The 18,462-nt window shown below is 35.8% G+C and overlaps 3 protein-coding genes across 16 annotated transcripts; 2 read left to right on the forward strand and 1 right to left on the reverse strand.

Annotated features, from left to right (window-relative positions):
- The first annotated feature begins 840 nt into the window (after positions 1–840).
- LOC107269198 (probable cation-transporting ATPase 13A3) lies at positions 841–10,526 on the forward strand. Of its 2 annotated transcripts, none has more exons than XM_025086257.1 (17): positions 841–970; positions 2,820–2,989; positions 5,427–5,494; positions 5,590–5,757; positions 5,839–5,909; positions 5,994–6,465; positions 6,564–6,762; positions 6,834–6,945; positions 7,023–7,212; positions 7,294–7,494; positions 7,571–7,756; positions 7,846–8,220; positions 8,313–8,454; positions 8,552–8,700; positions 8,771–8,999; positions 9,074–9,155; positions 9,219–10,526. In XM_025086257.1, the coding sequence occupies exons 2-17, from the start codon at positions 2,974–2,976 to the stop codon at positions 10,282–10,284; spliced, it is 3,726 nt and encodes a 1,241-aa protein (XP_024942025.1). In that variant the 5' UTR covers positions 841–970; positions 2,820–2,973; the 3' UTR covers positions 10,285–10,526. The 2 variants fall into 2 exon arrangements, with proteins under 2 accessions (XP_024942025.1, XP_015598277.1); XM_015742791.2 differs by having other exon boundaries at positions 897–1,624.
- Positions 6,297–14,424, reverse strand: LOC107269231 (testis-expressed protein 10 homolog). 9 transcript variants are annotated; one of them, XR_001538003.2, is made up of 6 exons: positions 13,583–13,726; positions 12,130–13,488; positions 11,669–12,061; positions 11,298–11,413; positions 6,550–6,733; positions 6,297–6,477 (listed from the first exon to the last, which is right to left on the reverse strand). XR_001538003.2 is itself a non-coding variant. In XM_025086366.1 (4 exons), the coding sequence occupies exons 2-4, from the start codon at positions 13,478–13,480 to the stop codon at positions 11,310–11,312; spliced, it is 1,848 nt and encodes a 615-aa protein (XP_024942134.1). In that variant the 5' UTR covers positions 13,481–13,488; positions 14,110–14,424; the 3' UTR covers positions 10,606–11,309. The 9 variants fall into 9 exon arrangements, 8 of the variants coding, with proteins under 8 accessions (XP_024942134.1, XP_015598371.1, XP_015598379.1 ...); XM_025086366.1 differs by lacking the exons at positions 6,297–6,477; positions 6,550–6,733; positions 13,583–13,726 and adding an exon at positions 14,110–14,424 and having other exon boundaries at positions 10,606–11,413; XM_015742885.2 differs by lacking the exons at positions 6,297–6,477; positions 6,550–6,733; positions 13,583–13,726 and adding an exon at positions 13,782–13,912 and having other exon boundaries at positions 10,606–11,413.
- On the forward strand, positions 13,808–18,425 carry LOC107269205 (ATP-binding cassette sub-family B member 6, mitochondrial). 5 transcript variants are annotated; one of them, XM_015742803.1, is made up of 11 exons: positions 13,808–13,962; positions 14,456–14,550; positions 14,641–15,070; positions 15,154–15,353; positions 15,457–15,619; positions 15,871–16,229; positions 16,299–16,522; positions 16,612–16,892; positions 16,949–17,049; positions 17,127–17,470; positions 17,529–18,425. In XM_015742803.1, exons 3-11 carry the CDS (start codon positions 14,759–14,761, stop codon positions 18,098–18,100), a joined length of 2,556 nt encoding a protein of 851 aa, XP_015598289.1. In that variant the 5' UTR covers positions 13,808–13,962; positions 14,456–14,550; positions 14,641–14,758; the 3' UTR covers positions 18,101–18,425. The 5 variants fall into 5 exon arrangements, with proteins under 5 accessions (XP_015598289.1, XP_015598317.1, XP_024942099.1 ...); XM_015742831.2 differs by having other exon boundaries at positions 13,821–13,962; positions 14,627–15,070; XM_025086331.1 differs by having other exon boundaries at positions 13,825–13,962; positions 14,451–14,550; positions 14,627–15,070.
- Positions 18,426–18,462: the final 37 nt, after the last annotated feature.

Raw genomic sequence — 18,462 nt, forward strand, 5'->3', positions numbered from 1 at the left:
TTCGCTCGTAAGTGACTTAGAAAAGAAGATAATTAACCAAATCCGCTGTGGCAGAGGAAGATAAATATATTAATTACAGTAAAATAAACGCGAGTCCTCTTTCGGGCAAGGTCACGAGATATTACGAATCCGCCCGAAGCAATTTTTAACGATGGACTCTGCCCGTCTTCGACCTATTATCCTTTTATTAATCTCCTACTTTCTGTACTGTTTTCTTCTCGTGCAATTCGTTAGTGATGTAGAGCAACCACGTACCCACGAACATATCCACCGACGACCACGTTTCCGCGCGTACTTTGGTCCCGTGAAAAATCAAGATCTGCGGCGTCCGTTTCTTCAGCATGTGCGGCCATGCGCGTTCGGCACGAGTCTCGCGCATGAGAATTGACGATATACTTAACAAGACAGTTAGATAGGGGGAGTTTTTTATACGTTACAATTATACATTAATGTACAAAGTTCGTGTTTTATAAAAGGATACGAATTGTACAATAATTATTCTAGTCGTTGTTATCATATAGTAACGAGCCAGCTTTTGGAAACAGGTAACTGACGGTACATAATACGACTGTATTAAAGGTACTAAGGAGCAAGAATATGACTGTATCTAGACTAGCGTGAAGCAACGGTAAGTCATAGGAAAACAAGGATAGAAAGTTGGAGCAGTGACCAATAGCGGAACTTTTAAATCAAGTAAAAAAAAGTGCTCGGAGAAGAATTTAAGAAGCTGAGAACCACAAGACGGAAAAGAAAGAATATTTTCTTTTCAACAGAAACCGTGTAAACGACACTGCCATTTTGTTAGTCGATAAAAATATGGTGCTCTAGTATACTGGTACTGGTAGATGGTGATGGTGATTGTAATTGGTAGTGGAGGTTCGTGCAATACTAGAGTGGGAGGCAATTTGAGATGACTGTCAAAGAGGCAAGGCAGTTCGAAAAGTCAGTTTCGCGCCGTACTTCGTACACGGTAGGTTGTGCGCTTTGTTAATAAGACAGTACCAAATTGTTTTAGCCAACGGGAATATCAGTGAAGAAATTTGAAGACGTATACCTACAGCAAAGCCCACGTATACTTGGGTGCTTGAGAAACGGAACAGTTTGAAATTAATCGAAAAGAAGCAAAAAATAATTCAAGTTTTGTGGAAAAGAAAATATTTTATCAAAAGAGAAGTTGTATGCTGACTCGAGAGAAGGAGGGAGAATGTGAAAGAAAAAAAAATTAATCAAATTGAAAAGCTAAAGACATATTGCTTGATTCAGCAATAGTAATAAGAAAAGGTTTTACAAGTAATCTAATTTCTCGGGAATTTCATTGTTGCAGCGATAATTCTGATATACTTATCCTGAACATAAGATAAAAATATACACTGATAAACTACAGTGACATTAACTTCCGTCGTATGAATGCATTACGTCCTTAAAACTCAATCGAATCCTAAATGCGCGCAGTTTCGACGTTATTTTAATATAAAAGTTATTTGTTCGAGAATTTTATTATTATTACACCACAAATTTTAATTTGTATTGCCAATCAAAGCGTCGCTATATAGCGTCGTATTATAGACATTCTTATAAGTCACAATATTCTATAATAACTAATTGAAGTATACGCGAAGATAAGGTGAGTTCCTATTATTATGGCAATATTGCTAGTTCTCCTTTACTCTTTGTATTTTGCTCTTATCTTATTAAGATTAACGTAAAACAATAAATGCCATTGGTTTCGTACTTACGAGTGCATAAAAGAGAAAACACTTTATCTAGTTTAGCATCGTTAATAGTGAATTTGCAAATAGCGATGATACCAAATTAAGGGAAAATATACAAGTAATAATTAAAAGAATTAAAAATCGCAAGGTTCCTGCGACAAAGTTACAAAATGCGGGGAGCGTAGTCTAAAGTAGACATATACGTATACGAAATCCAATTGACGCGGCGAGATAATGCAAAATTGCATAAGTCCAACCAAAGCAGGTGGATTTATTGCGTAAGAGAGAACTCGCTTACATGGAACGGCACGAACTTAGAGAATCGTCATTTTTCACTTGTCCTTATCTTTACTCGAGTCACTCGCCCTGACGACTCAACTTGAGCAATCGCTTTTGCATATAGTAAACTCTAACCAAAATCGTCGAATGCTAATTGCGTCAGCCACAAGACTAATTAGAAGTATATAAAGTTTTAACATGGAGATGAAGTTCGTCATCGATTAAAAGCATTTATTATCAAATGTAGACACCAATGCCAATCACGCTAATTGACCCATTATTAATTGCTACTTTCAAATAAAATTAATAAAATTAAAGAAAAAGACAAAAATTTCTAATAAAAATGACGACCCATAGACAATTTTGTATTATATGACAATCGCTTAACCTGTTCTTAAATATGAAACACGTGTACATTATGAAATATAATTTTGACTGATAAAAATAGTTTTCAAGTCCGACTAGATATTGTGAACGAAGGATATAATATTATCAGTCAGTGATTAGAACTATACAGAGTATAAAATGTGATTAACGCTTGATATTAGTACTTTAGAAGTGTACGAGGGCATAAAAAAAGAATTTCGAAAGACCCTTCCTGCTTGTATTTAATAAATAGCAAATTACTTATTATTCATAAACGTCATTCTACGAAGAGCTACTGATGCTAATGATATAGGAACGTTACCTTCTTAATCCTCAAAATTTTGCCTATACAAAAAGAGACAGTGTTTCATGTTATACTCATACCTATTTTAGTATGCTATAGTATAATATAGGGATCCCCTTAGTGGAACAGTACGAAACGAGTTATAATTTCTTCAACAGTCCCCGGCGACGTTACGGAGTGAAAGTTTTCGCTGCGCCAAACAGCCACGGTTGGTCATCCAAGCAACAACGGTACGGGACGAAAGGATTCGCAAGTTACGAAGAGCGTCGCGACGCTTCCGAGGGAGGATCGTAGAGGAAAAAGCCTAAAGTTATGATCGATACAGATGGTAAGGCAATGACAGTTACAAAAATATAAAACAATAAGTATTGGTTAACGTAAAATGACGCAACTTAAATATCGACAAGTGCACCATTAAAATAATTAGACTTAATTCTATTCATATCAGCGGTACTAGCCTTCGCCATCCACCTATCACTAGGTTTGAAATAATAAATAGGTATACTTGAATGTAAAAATGAATAATCACCAAAGTCTTAATAGTAAATTAAACTAATAGACACGATACAGAATACAATTACCTGTCTATTCCTATAAACTCTAATCGTCGATAAGAGCCAATTGCGATCTTTGTAAAATTCAAGGTTGACTGAGTGAAAGGACTGTAATACCTATGCACGTGCAGTTATGCTATATGCTGGTAATTTGTCTAGCAGGCATTCATAGCATATGTAGATTATTCTTTTTTACTGTTAGATGCAGATAAATTATACTAGAAGGCAAGTATGTTATCAGTTCTGATAGAATAGTATTGTGCTTTTATTCTATAATTATACTTATGCACATCAGGACCTTGATCCACTTAAGAGTAATACTGATTACAGAAAAGTAATGGGTATTATTGATTATTGTATTATTGAAATCCCATCTGAAGATTATATACCTAAGATATTGACGCTTTTCAATAATTTATTGAATCTCGTTGAAAACTCATATCTGGGACACGTTAGTTCACAAGCTGGCAATAAGCCAAACTTCGTCCTTGTTCAAAATGAACGTATGAATGTATTTTTTATAGATACAGCTATCCGGTTATAATAAATTGGCTTGTCAGGTCAGGTTAGTTGTTCGTACTGTTAAAGAATAAGTAAATTTAAATTCGTCAATTACATGAAGTTTTACGTACAATTGACACTACCAAAAAGATCTGGTAAAGAGAAACAGTCAAGTTTATTCTGTATTAAATAAAATATGTAGCATGTCCAATTTAATAAGGAATTTTATGCTGGGTTCAGCATACATCCCACCGCTGTGTCTAGTAGTTGACAGACACAAAGTCTCATAACACTTGAGACTCTTTACCAGCACCACTTTGATGCTGATGTCAACTTAATACACACTGACGATTTTATCTTTAAATTATTCTACTAATTCGAATTCCTCATTATCATATTTATCGACGCCTACTCTTTTGTATTTTTCTTTGCTTCTCCTTTTCCTTCGATCCACTTTGTTTTGCATTTCTACGCAAAATTGTCACGGTTCGCTAGATCTGCACACTTTTCAGCGTACCTCGTTACGTTTACTGCGCGTGAAAATTTCAAAATAACACTTTAACGCTAAGGACGTCTGTACATAAAAGCGAATACGAGACACGTGAGAACGAGCCTTAAGAAAATAGATTGATAAGACTAATCACTCGCAATTCCGTACTTTACTTAATTTCATGAACAGACTTTAATGTTAATATTTTTATCAGCTTACAACATAAACCTTCTAAGCTCCAGCACTGGAAATTCGTGTATTTGATACCTTTTATATATTTTTCTACGAATAGCTCTCTGATGATTTTAAACGAGCTCAATCTTAATGTATAGTAGAAATATCCCTGGAATCCACAAGGTGAATCAAATGTATAATGAAAATATAATTATGTCCTTATCATATCAAGTAGTGAGATATTCACTAGAAATATTCGATGAATCAGTACATTGAATATAAAACTATTGATAACAAAAGTATTTATGACAATCATACATACGTGCGAACGAGCAAGTGATAAAATGCGAATATTGTTTTCTGTCATTACATATACATTGGGGGAATCCTAAGTCCCACCAACAAGTCTTATCTACGCACCTAAGATCGAGTGCCAAAGAAAATTATCCATCAACAAAGAGTTATCAAACTATAGTACACACTCGATATATTCTCCAGATGCGAAATGCTTCTTATCCGTAAATAATATTTACTTACTGATGATAACAGTCGATATCGGAACGCGTGTGTATTGTAGACAACTTTATCACATAGGAATCTGAAGTGACGTATCAAAAAGGATTTTCACGGTCTTAACAATTAATTTAAAGTTGACTTTAAATCAGTGGATATAACACAAGTAATGACAATAATGATAATAATAACGTAAGAAATTATACGATGCTCAAAATCGTAATAGCTGGGCGTACAAAGACTTCGCGTATAATTATCAAAATCTCAAACGAATCATCAGAAAATAAGTCATTCTTCAGCCGTAATCACAAGCATTTCAGTGCGAGAGCGTCTGTACATAGGTAGACACAACACAGCCATAAAGCACGACATAGAATAATTTGAATACAATAGTTATTACTTATACTAATAATTATTACTGACAATATTGATTTTAGAGATTACCACTATTATAAGTAATATAAAATTAAGCATCTCCAAGCAGGAGTGCAGTAAATTATTGTGACGTAATTTATTTATATCTTATTTGACAGGTCTAAAAAATGATCAGAACAATGAGGTACTGTCACAGAAAATTAACACCGGCCAGGATGACGACATGGTACAGTAAATATTTAAGCTTTAACAAGAGTAATAATACTTTGTAATTAATAAGACGCTTCTTTTAATTGCTGCTTAATCATTAATGAAATCTAGGAAGCTTATGGATTTGAAAGAAGTCTGCTGGGTACGTTTCTCACATACTTGTCGTACATCTTGACTATCGGATGGGTCAGGTTATTCTTTCATTGGTATCCGCAATTACATGTCTACGCAACGCACAGAAGATGTCCATTGAACCGTGCCACAAAACTGCTTATTATTGTAAGTATTGTACAATAATTGTGAACCTTGTACTTAAACACAGATATGGAGTCTTTGGATAAGTAAACTTAATTTGTACAGGACGACTATCAAGGAAAGTATAAATCATACTTTGTCGAGGATGTCGAAACCATCTCTACGAAAAATCTCAAGTAAGTTTATGTTGTAAGCGACAAAGAAATGCTTTATGCAATCTCGAAGGAATCTCAAACAATGACTACTTTAATTGATTGCAGTTCAAAAACACTGAGCTCCAGCTTGGGCAAGATTGACGAAGACTTACTGAAGAGCGCAGAAGGAAAGGAGCTAAGAATTTGTTTAGAAAATGGTACCCAAGGCAACGTACTGGAATATCGTGCCTTCTGGTGCAAGAAGCAATGTTACATATGGGATACGAATGGCCATGAATTCTCACGACTCGTCGGCCTAGACAAGTACAACCTCTGCACAGATCTTCATCTAGGAACTAATCAGGGTCTGTCCAGAGAGGAAGAGCTCCTGCGACGAATAGTCTATGGAAACAATGAGATACTCGTACCAGTTAAAAGTATAGGAGTACTTCTGATTCTCGAGGTGCTCAATCCCTTCTATATATTCCAATTGTTCACGCTGGCTGTGTGGTTCGCCGAGGGATACTATTACTATACAGGAGCTATAATATGCATGTCGCTCTTTGGTATTTCCAGTTCGATTATGCAGACTCGCAGGGTACGTTAAGATCTGAAAGATACAGAGGACCACATTGAACAAGTGGATCTATAGTGTATTACATTATGGATATTGGATTTCTACCTTTTGTTATACAGAATCAAATCAATCTTCATGGTACTGTCGCTTCTACTGAGACCGTAAGGGTCTCCAGAGGTAACGGTGTCTTCGAGAATGTTTCTAGTGCTGAACTTGTGCCTGGAGATATTATTGAATTGCCACGCTATCAGGGTATAGTAGTGTGCGACGCCGTTCTGCTGACTGGACACTGTATAATAAATGAATCTATGTTAACTGGTAAGCAAATCATTTATATTATGCAATGGATGAAGATACCACTTATGCATCCATTTATTTACAAATTTCAGGAGAATCTGTGCCAGTTACCAAAACACCATTACCTCCGCATCCTGTACTGTACGACTCAAAGGAATGCTCTCAACACACGCTGTACAGTGGTACTACAATAATACAAACAAGGTATATTCACGATCTAACTGACATACAGATACGAGTAATTCAATAAAAATTAATGTAAATACATTTTGTACATTAAGATATTACGGCGATGGGCCAGTCCTTGCACGAGTTATAAGAACAGGACTGCAAACGAATCGCGGTGCCTTGGTAGCAGCTATTCTTTATCCACCACCAGCAGATTTTAAATTTGATCAAGATTCTTATAAATTTATTGGTATACTGGCACTCATTGCTACTTGTGGTTTCATCTATACAGTTGTGAGCAAGGTATGTCATGAGAAAAATAACAAATTTAACTATTAAGCTATTCTCGAAGCAACATTTTCAGTCAAATATTTTCTCTTTAAGGCATCGAGAGATATCACAGCTGGCGACATTGCTATAAAGGCTTTAGACATAATAACTATAGTGATACCACCTGCACTACCAGCAGCTATGACAGTAGGAAAGCTCTACGCTCAGGCGCGTTTAAAACGAGCTCAAATTTACTGTATCAACAGCAGAGTCATTAACGTATCAGGTAGTCTGAATTGCGTATGCTTTGACAAGGTAATAATCTAGTTCCTCAGAAATTGCATGACAAGGATAGTACGTGAAAGAATTATTAACTGACTGCTAAACATAGACAGGAACGCTGACGGAAGATGGTCTGGATATGTGGGGCGTCGTTCCAAGTACAGATGGTGAACTCGAGGAACCTGTAAAGGAAGTACCAGCTTTAAAGAATCATCCACTGTTTGAAGGGATGCTTGTTTGTCACAGTTTAACTCTGATTGAGCATGAACTTTGTGGTGATCCATTAGACGTGAAGGTAGGTGTACTGAATGGATTTAAAAAATATGTAAATATAATACTTGTACATAAAATACAGAATAGAAAAGTAAAATGAAATTATTATAGATGTTTGAGAGTACTGGATGGATGCTGGAGGAGCCAGACGTGGCTGATACCAGCAAGTATGATCTACTGGCACCTACTGTGGTGAAGCCACCAAAGAATAAAAACTTTACAGAAAACATGAATGAAGTATCAGAAATTGGAATTGTTCAGCAATATCAATTCTCTAGTTCGCTTCAGAGAATGTCAGTAATAGTCAGGATCCTTGGCTCGGATCACTTTAAAGCCTACACTAAAGGTTCTCCGGAGATGATTCTTAGTCTCAGCAGACCAGAAACAATTCCCAGGAATATTAGCATGATTCTACATAAATATACAAAGCAAGGATACAGAGTAATTGCAATGGGACGTACAGATGTTGACTATACGTACAGTAAAGTAAGTGAAAAGAATAAATGACTGCTAAAAAGTTTTACAGGGGACCCAACACTGCTTGTAAATGTTTATGGGACACTTGTGCTTCCTTTTAGATTCAAAGAATGCCGAGAGAGATGATTGAACAGAATTTAGAATTTTTGGGTCTAGTTATACTTGAAAACCGCCTTAAGGAACCCACGATAAATGTGATTAGAGAATTGAAGGAAGCGAATCTTCACATAGTAATGATAACTGGTGAATAAATTAAATGCTCCATTAGTTATTTATCACTCAAGTAAAATATACATGTAAAATTGACCTCGGTATGATGAATAATGAATTTTTCAATTAGGTGACAATATTCAAACTGCCGTGAGCGTCGCCAAGGAATGTGGAATATTAACACCGTCAGAAACTGTAATAGATGTAACCGTTGTACCTGGGGATAAGCAGTCGCCACCCAAAATATTTTTCAATACGCAAGGATTGCCACTGAAAATAGTAAGATTTGTAGTGATCGAACAGTGAAGACGTATTTTTGACAATTTCTGATAATACATTTGGCTCGTAGAAACTGCAGAATCGCAAAACAATTATAACAACCCTAGAAACAATAGAGAGAGGTGTAGACGTGCATAATTACAAATTTGCCCTAACCGGTCAAACTTGGCAGCTTCTACGCGAGCACTACCCCGACATTTTGCCAAGAATATGTGTACGCGGTGCAGTTTTTGCTAGAATGACAAGTGATCAGAAACAACAATTGGTTTTGGAATTGATGCAGCTTGGATATTACGTTGGTATGTCATCAACATGTGCATATTGTATCAATAAGAGAAAATACAATATCCATATAACGTCAAATTCATTTCAGCAATGTGTGGCGATGGAGCCAATGATTGCGGAGCACTAAAAGCAGCACACGCTGGAGTTTCACTTTCAGAAGCCGAATCGAGGTATGCAATTAAACAATAATAAAAACAGTGATCACTGACAATTGAAAAATAAATTATTCACAGTGTGGCTAGTCCCTTCACGTCTCGCACACCCGACATAACTTGTGTACCAAAAGTGATAAGAGAAGGAAGAGCTGCTCTAGTTACTTCTTTTGGTATCTTCAAGTTCATGGTGACCTACTCGCTGACGGAATTCCTCTCGGTGATAATTCTTTACTCCATCGACTCAAACCTTACGGATCTACAGTTCCTGTTCATCGACATCTGTCTCATAGTCAATTTTGCGTTCTTCTTTGGCAAGACACAGGCCTATGAAGGAAAACTGGCTAAGAACCCACCGATGACAAGTTTATTAAGTTTTACACCACTCTTCTCTATGACTACGCAGATGATTTTGATGACAATATTCCAAGTGGCAGCTTTCTACGCAGTCAAGCAATTTCCCTGGTTTGACCCATTCGTTTACACACCAGAAGTTGGCTATACCTGCTACCAGAACTACTCGGTCTTCTGCATCTCAATGTTCCAGTACATAACTATGGCGGTGATATTCTCCAGAGGAAAACCATACAGAAAGGCCATCTACACGAATAATGCCTTCATCGTCTCCATTCTTCTCTTGGTAGCGGTATGTTCCTATATAACGTTGTATCCAGCTGCATGGATCATCAATCTTCTTCAGCTGATCATGCCCCCAGATTTTGAATGGCCTGTCATTATATTAGTACTGTCGTTCGTCAACTTCTTAGCGTGCATCTTCTTTGAGAGTTTTGTCATTGAGTACGCCGTTGAGAAGAAGATTAAACCTAAGCTGTACAGACCTGAACGCTCTAAGAAGCGTTATCTTACTGTGGAACATGAATTGAGAAACAATTTAAGTTGGCCCAGTCTCAACGAGAATTTTCCAACTTTACCAATAACGCACAGTGTCGAGAGTATCATCAAGACAACCGGCGCACAGTTTGCGCGAGGATCTAAGGACGAGGGTAGCCATATTACAAGTGTTAAGGAAGAGGACAATATTCGTACTGGCATTGATAGTCATAATGATCAGGAGAATGGAATTGACAATTTGGCATTTGTCAATGACGAGTTGCTACCAACTTCAAATATGACGACGAAATTCTGAAGAAACTTCTGAAGATTACTATTTTTGATATTTTTGTTTTGTCTGGAGACAAACAATCTTTATCAGTATTCAATAAGTATTACGTGATGAGGAAAGACACGAATCAGCTGACTAATGGCTGTGAATCAATATGAGAATGCATGGGAATGGACGTCTTGTAATATATTTTATTGATTGGATTATGTATAAAAATGTAAGGAAATGAATGTCATATAGAAAATATATATAGAGTTTAGTTTTAACTCCTTATAATTTACTGCGATTTCAATTATTAGCGAGTGGTCCATTTGGAGGAATTATGTCTTTCTACTTTCAGGACTGTTTCTTTTTATTTATTATTTCTTTATTTATTCCGGAATATCTTCCACTCATCCTTTCGCATACATACTTAGCTAAACGTACGTTATAACTACAATTCTTCGCCTTGGCGAACCATGCGATCATCGAATCTATTACATACTTCAATTTTCTACCTATAAACCGTACGAGATTCTTTATTGGTAAATGGTTTATTCTTAATAAGGCTTATACACCTGTTTATAAGTTCAAAATACTCGTCTACTTAGCCAATACATCTTCATCAATACTTCATTGATTAGAAAATCCACTCTGTAAAGTCGTTAAAGACTCTTCCCACTGTGCCTGTGAGTTTTTTAAATTCGTTTCATAATACTTTGTGCTATTTACAATATGTTTTCATGGATGGTTCGCGTTTAAATTCACACGAATTTTGGTTTTAGTTGATTCTCGCCTTTTTTTAACATTTCTTTACAATTTAGAATATCTAACTATACATTCACCCCCACTGTAGAAGTCCTGGCTATCCTTCACACAGGTAATTTGATTTTAGAAAAAAAATCTCACGCCTGTAGCTTTTTTCTCTGATTTATTGCATCTACTCAATGTAATATTATGTTCTACTTACTTTCGTTTTTGCTTTTTTCATTGGATACAATCAAAAGTTTCAATTAATCTTTCTTCTTTTTTGTTTAGAGAAGAGAAGTGTTACTCACCGATTGTCGTCTTCAGTAGTAGACTTGTGAGTCTGTGAAATGAAAAAGGTTGCATATTGTTAATCTGGAACACTTTTCGTCCGCGCTACCGATGATCTCAATATTCTTGGCGTTTTCTGCAAATAAATATTTATGTTTATCAATACAATTAACCAACTAGATGAAGGCTTAAATTCAGCTAAACTAACGCTGCTGTCCTCATGACCACTGATATGTAATTTAGCTCAAAGATCGTGATAGAGTTACTCGATAAACATTATTAAAAATCAACGCTACCACTGCAAATCAATAGCATAAAGTGAGCTGAATTTAAATCGACCTTTACATTTCACGCAATTTATATATAATTTTAAATTATTTGTAATAATTACCAATAATAGCTTCCCGTTTTTGAAGCAATTCATTCTCAATCCATTTTCTATAACGAAGTGCGATACAATTTAACATTTGTATCGTGTTATCATAGATGCTCTTTCGGAGTAACAAGTCTGGCAGTGAAGATACAAAGTCTTGAAAAGCCTCTTCGTTATGCAACTCCACCAAATTGTGATCTAGGATAATCTCACTGAGAATATTGAAAAGTTGAAAGTGTAATTCTTTCTTTGGTGGCTGGGAATATGTGCTTATTATAATCTTTAAGGTGTTCCCAAGATTTATGTGATTCTTGTACCAAATCTTGCTAGCTTTCAGAAAAAGTGTTCTGAGAGTTCTAATTAAAGCAGGCAAAGCCGAATTATCCGTGCTGGACCAGGACTCCAGTGACTCTATTAAAGAGAAATAATGATATATTAAGACAATACTAGAATAGCGAGTCAGTAAAACCAAGATTTACCATTTAAATAATCCAATATATGATTGCAAAGCTCCTTGTCTAAGCTTCCACTATTGTGAACTGATGTGAACCACACGTAGATATGACAAATTTGTAGATTCTGCTCCAAACATTTGGTATTCAATTCCATTTTCGCAAAGTCTTCTTGCCTCTTGCGTGTTCGTTGTACGGTTTTAATTTGACTGTATGGGAACTTCACTAACAGATTTTTCAAAACACTGTTTTGAAAGTTATTCTTTAACCACACACTCATCTCACTAGTGTTTGATGAAGATTCCAAAACGTTGATGTACTCAATGATGAAATAGATAACGTCAAGAATATTTTTGAGCAAAATCGATGCTTCATTAGAAATGATTAAATCTGAGTAACTCGTTTGATCTTTAGGACAAACTTCAATCCAACTGTCAAACATCAAAGGCATCAGAACATTTACATACTTGGTCAAATCTTTAAAGGTCAAAACACTCTCAGAATTATGATTTGCACTTGTATCATTTGTATCGAAGTTAATGTGACACACTTGTTTTTTAAATTGATCATGTATGAGAATATATTTTAGTTCTTTACCAATGTGAATAACTTTGTTATCATTAATCAAATTCTTGGTTTGTTGAGATTTTTTATCATTAACAATAGAACTCAATATACTACATAGTCTAGAAAGAACCTTGATTCGCCACTTCACACTTGTATTTTTTGAATTCAGATTTGTTGTAAGTTGTCTACCAGGTTGCGATTCAACGTTTAGTTTTGATATCATGTCCAAGAAATTTGGTAAAATTTTATGACTACTCTTAGCGAGCAGACCAGCACAATTCTGTACGATTACATCCAAAAACATTAATGAATCTTCCTTTATGTTTGGAGCTATGTGTGTCATGGCACAGCACAGATACGATATAAGGACATCAAAATAAGGTGCCAATTGTTCACTGGATATTGGACTTAAGATCAGATTCAAAACTTTTAATGAATCTCTCCTAATGTCTTTTTCCCTGTCCAATGACAGTGCAGCTATCCCTTGAAGCAGAGCATTCAACTGTGAACTAAGTATCTCTGTAGAGTACTGTTGCAAAATTTCTTTAAGTTCCTTCACTGCCTCCTGTCGTACACTTGAATTATAATGTTGTAGTCGTGACAAAAGATCCTTAACATTAAGCTTTCTACGACTGAGAATCTCAGACTCGTTCTGTTGCTTGAGTTGTTCTCGAATCACTATTTTCTTGACTTTAAAACTGGTGTCAGTAACATTAAGACCTTTAGGCAGTGGCTTAGTTTTCTTTGCTTTTAACTTAACTTTAGCCCTTTCAGATTTCAGGTTCTTTTGATGTCTGTTATTCTTACCCATTGTTCACACTGAAATAAATAAAACATATTTCAGGTTAGAAATCACCGCTATTGCGAATTTACACAATATTACTCAATAATCTTGAAAATCATAAGCATTTACAAGTTTAATATAGTGTTATTGTTTGTATCTTCAATTCATGTAAAATATACATATAAATCGTATTTACAAATGAATTACATATAACTGTAAACTAAACACTTGCGCACATGCTCGTTGATGCTCGCTATAGTCCGTACATTGGTACATTGAGCCTTCAGCATACAGGTAATATTTATCGGTTATATAAGTACATACATACGTTCGGCGATTCCTTACGAAGTGCTACGAAAGGAATGATGACAGTGACGTTTCAAAAATGATGATGCACGTTTCTGAAGGAAATGTATAACGTTATTCGAGAACAAAGGTCCATGCATTAGAATCGTGCACGGTTACTTTTAGTTATACTCTTAATTCAAGATTAAATAGAGTTCGAAAAGGTGAGTAAAATAAACTTTAGTGACACAAACATCTTTATGAAATTAGTATGCTTGTTTAAAACATTGCAATTTTAAATTTGACATTAATATTTCATTATCCTATTCTGAGCTATGAAATTGAGAATAAGATTAATTTAATTGGATTACCAGAAAATTCCTGAGTTCAATGATCCTTTATCGAGTAGCCTTTTTTTTAATATGTAGTAGACATGTTTCATTGTCAATCAAGATGGCCTCATAAATGATTTTATTGAATACATTTAATAAAAAATATTATCACTGTATAGATTTTTTAACATTATGAAACTAAGATTATTTGGTTAGTATCAATCATTATGTATGATAAACTTTATCTTGTCAAAATGGATAAACTTATTCACTGTAATTATTCTCTGCAAGTTTTGAGATATCATAGATATACTATATTAATTAGTTTATTGAGACTGCCAGTTATTCATTACAAATTAATCCAAAGCATTATCTACAAGTTTAGAAATGGAAAGTACTATGGTATACAAGATAACGCATTATCAAGAGATGTGATAATTTATGACAGAATAACTGGAGCAACCAATTATCAATATCATTGTAAGTTTTCAGAGTAATAGTATTTCACTCCATAGTTCTTAGTCTTTACATTTCATGATCGTTGGATATATTCTAGATTTCTATTTGAAGGTTGCAAATAAATGAAGAATGGACTAACATGAATCTTAGTAATTGAGGAAATAAATCAACGGGCACTGCTGAACTATTTAAGAGAAAGTTTTCAACAATAAAAAGGTGTTACAACACGATGAACAATATAACATTGACATTCTGCCCACCAAATATCACCTTTAATGAAATATGGGTGAATCATGGGATGTCACAGTGTTTCATGGACACTGTGAGCACTACAATCATATCTCTGTACCTCTTAATATTTGGCAGCATACAACTCTGGATGTACAAAAAATATGGGACAGAGATAAATCATAATTTGCTACCACAAAGTCGACTGTATAACTTGCAAAAGTTTCTTCTCTATTTTATACCTTGCCTCAGTGTTTTAAGGGTCACACTGCAAGCTACTGTAGTGGGCAATAAAACAATTTATGGATATATGGTAAAGACAAATTAATTCTATTCAAATTAAATGAGAAACAGTAACTTGAAGTGAATTACAATAATATTGTTTTACTTCTTTAGATCCTTACCACTGTTCTTACTGCCATAGTGTATCCATATTCAGTTCATATTCTTCGATTAGAAAGACATAAATTGTTACCAAGTACACCGACACGTGGACATGGTTTGGTACTATTGGGTTTCTGGACATTGGCTTTCATGGCTGAGAATCTTGTTTTTATTAACATTGGTAAACTGGATTGGTGGTTCCATCTCAACTCGTAAGTATAGTTCTTCAACAATAACAATATAGTCTTGTGATGTAAATTCTTTCCATGAAGCATCACTCCATTTTGTGATATATTTATAACAATCTATTTACAGCCAGACTGATCAAGTAGAAATGGCACTGTTCGTTCTCCGTTACGTCAGTAGTCTGGTAATCTTCGCCGTGGGACTAAGAGCACCAGGAATAATAGGCAGTTCCGAATTAGCTTACGGCACCATCAATGATAATTCCAATACGCGATCAGAATTTTACCAAAGTGTAAGTCGTACAAGGGTCGTTCTAATTTTTATATGACCCTGTATATTCGCCGCGTTTCAATATTTTGACTTAGCAACGTAACAACAGCTTCTTTGTAACCTGTTGGTTTATTTTTTATCCTCGTGCAATTCGTTTGCAGAGTTTTTATATCATTATTTTATTATGTACTACTCCTGGAAATGTTCCTGACATTAACAGACACTCGGGAAACGCGTCATATTGTTATACGTAAAGTGAACGTGCGTTTACAGCGACCTGATGATAACAGCTCGACCTGGAAAAATGCTTGGTACAAAATCAAAACCTTGGCGCCGTTCCTCTGGCCCAAGACTTCCTTCCTATTGCAACTGCGAGTACAATTCTGCTTCATTCTGCTGATATTCGGTCGGATAATCAATCTCTACGTGCCCATTTATAACAAGAAGATCGTCGACAGTGTCACTGACACTCCTGGTGTCTTTAGATGGGATCTCGTTTTGATCTATGTGGGATTTAAGTTCCTACAAGGCGGTGGTACTGGGGGTATGGGTGTTCTCAATAATCTCAGATCATTTCTCTGGATTCGTATTCAGCAATATACTACCCGTGAAGTTGAAGTTGAGTTGTTCAGGTAACCATTGTTCATAATTTAACTGACTATCTGGTTGACAAATGGAGACTACTATTTCTTGTATTTCAGGCATTTACATGGACTTAGTTTACGATGGCATCTTGGTCGAAAGACTGGAGAAGTCTTGAGAATTATGGACCGAGGTACAGATTCTATTAATAATCTTCTGAACTATATTCTCTTTTCCATCGTACCTACCATCATTGACATTGCGGTGGCCATAATTTTCTTTATCAGTGCCTTTAACAAGTGGTTTGGTCTTATCGTATTCGTTACTATGACCTTGTATATTGGTGAGTGAATTTCTTTGAATATCTCAACAATTTCTGCATTTTCGTGTAGCGTTCCAATACATTTTCTTGATTTCACGTACTGCTTCTAGCTGCTACAATTTTTGTTACTGAATGGAGAACCAAGTTTCAACGTAGAATGAATCTGGCTGATAACGCGCAGAAGGCCCGCAGTGTCGACAGTCTTTTGAATTTTGAAACTGTTAAATATTATGGGGCAGAATCATACGAAGTAAACAGTTATCGTGAAGCTATCTTGAAGTATCAGGCTGAAGAGTGGAAGGCTCTGATTACTTTAAATATACTCAATACTATACAAAACGTCATAGTCTGCAGTGGGCTCTTAACTGGTTCCCTACTGTGTCTTCATATGGTAAGTTTTGATTTTACCAAACATCAAAGATGATACTAATAAACTAAGAATTTTAGGTAGTAAACGGGGAGGGTCTTACCATTGGTGATTATGTACTCTTCGCTAGTTACATTATCCAGCTATACGTTCCACTTAATTGGTTTGGAACTTATTACAGGTGCGTAGGTCTTTGTATGCTCTTCAATTCTGAAAAAATACCAGGTCGTTCATATTTTTCATATTGTTCTTATTCAGGGCTATTCAGAAGAACTTTGTGGACATGGAGAATATGTTTGAACTACTTCGTGAGGAGCAGGAGATAATAGACGCACCAGGTGCCGGTCGCCTTGTAATAAAGCACGGTCAGGTTGAATTCCAAAATGTAACGTTCGGCTACACACCGGAACGAATCATCCTGAAGAATGTCTCCTTCGTCGCTCCAGCAGGAAAAATTGTAGCTCTTGTGGGACCTACTGGTGCTGGAAAGTCAACGATAATGCGACTTTTATTCCGATTCTACGATGTGGAACAAGGAGCAGTTATTATAGATGGGCAGAATGTGAAGACTGTTAAGCAGGATTCTTTGAGGAGTGCTATAGGTTAGTCAAAGGTTAGACAATCATCCTGAAAAATATTTCTAATATTGTCTTGTTCCAGGTGTTGTACCCCAGGACACAGTGCTCTTCAACAACACTATCAAGTATAACATACAATATGGTAGAATCGATGCACCGGAAGCTGACATAATAGCAGCAGCCAAGAACGCAGATATTCATGAAAGGATCCTGACGTTCCCAGACGGATATGAGACTCAAGTTGGTGAAAGGGGTCTAAGACTGAGTGGTGGTGAGAAACAGAGGGTAGCTATTGCACGCACCATCCTAAAAGCTCCAAAGATTGTACTCTTGGACGAAGCCACTAGCGCACTGGACACTCAAACGGAGAGAAACATCCAGGCAGCATTAAATAGGGTGTGCGCTAACAGGACAACCATCATCATAGCACACAGACTATCCACAATCATTCATGCAGATGAGATTCTTGTTCTTAAAGAGGGCGAAATAGTGGAACGTGGTCGGCATGAGGAACTAATATCCATTGGTGGTATTTATCATGGCATGTGGCAAGCGCAGCTTCAAAATGATCAGGAAAATTATAGCTCAGTTCTTCCAATGGAAGAAGTACATCAAGAAGAGGATAAGGAGACTGCGCAAAAGATTTTATCTTAATAGCTCTCCAAATAAAACCTGTAATTCATCTAGGTATACATACAACTTTTCTCTTGAGAATTCTTATGTACATTGTGTATCCTGGTATATTAGTGGATATACAAAACATCTCCAGTTTTGAAGAAGAAACTTGACAGAGCATTTCTCTGCAATGGAGTAATTGCAACAGATGCTGTCCACATCAGATTAATTGATTACATGCGTAATTTGTTCAATGCAATTCTTACATGGTTAAATAAAGTTTATAAGTGATACAATAGTTTTTACACACAATGTGACACTGTCTGTATAGTGGATCATAAATAAATCTTTCTATTAGTAAAATTATTTTCTTTCTGCCAGGATGCTTATCAGTTTTTCAT

The sequence above is a fragment of the Cephus cinctus genome, unplaced genomic scaffold, assembly GCF_000341935.2.
Source record: "Cephus cinctus unplaced genomic scaffold, Ccin1 Ccin1_scaffold0068, whole genome shotgun sequence".
Classification (NCBI taxonomy): domain Eukaryota; kingdom Metazoa; phylum Arthropoda; class Insecta; order Hymenoptera; family Cephidae; genus Cephus; species Cephus cinctus.

Coding starts and splice junctions, on each gene's coding strand:
- LOC107269198 (XM_025086257.1), top strand. Junction 5,495..5,589: donor CCGGCCAGGATGACGACATG/GTACAGTAAATA, acceptor AATGAAATCTAG/GAAGCTTATGGATTTGAAAG. Junction 5,910..5,993: donor ATCTCTACGAAAAATCTCAA/GTAAGTTTATGT, acceptor AATTGATTGCAG/TTCAAAAACACTGAGCTCCA.
- LOC107269231 (XM_025086366.1), bottom strand. CDS start 13,480: ATGGGTAAGAATAACAGACATCAAAAGAACCTGAAATCTGAAAGGGCT. Junction 12,062..12,129: donor TATATTGGATTATTTAAATG/GTAAATCTTGGT, acceptor TCTCTTTAATAG/AGTCACTGGAGTCCTGGTCC. Junction 11,414..11,668: donor AAAACGGGAAGCTATTATTG/GTAATTATTACA, acceptor ATTTATTTGCAG/AAAACGCCAAGAATATTGAG.
- LOC107269205 (XM_015742803.1), top strand. CDS start 14,759: ATGAACAATATAACATTGACATTCTGCCCACCAAATATCACCTTTAAT. Junction 16,523..16,611: donor TACTATGACCTTGTATATTG/GTGAGTGAATTT, acceptor TACTGCTTCTAG/CTGCTACAATTTTTGTTACT. Junction 17,050..17,126: donor TGGTTTGGAACTTATTACAG/GTGCGTAGGTCT, acceptor GTTCTTATTCAG/GGCTATTCAGAAGAACTTTG.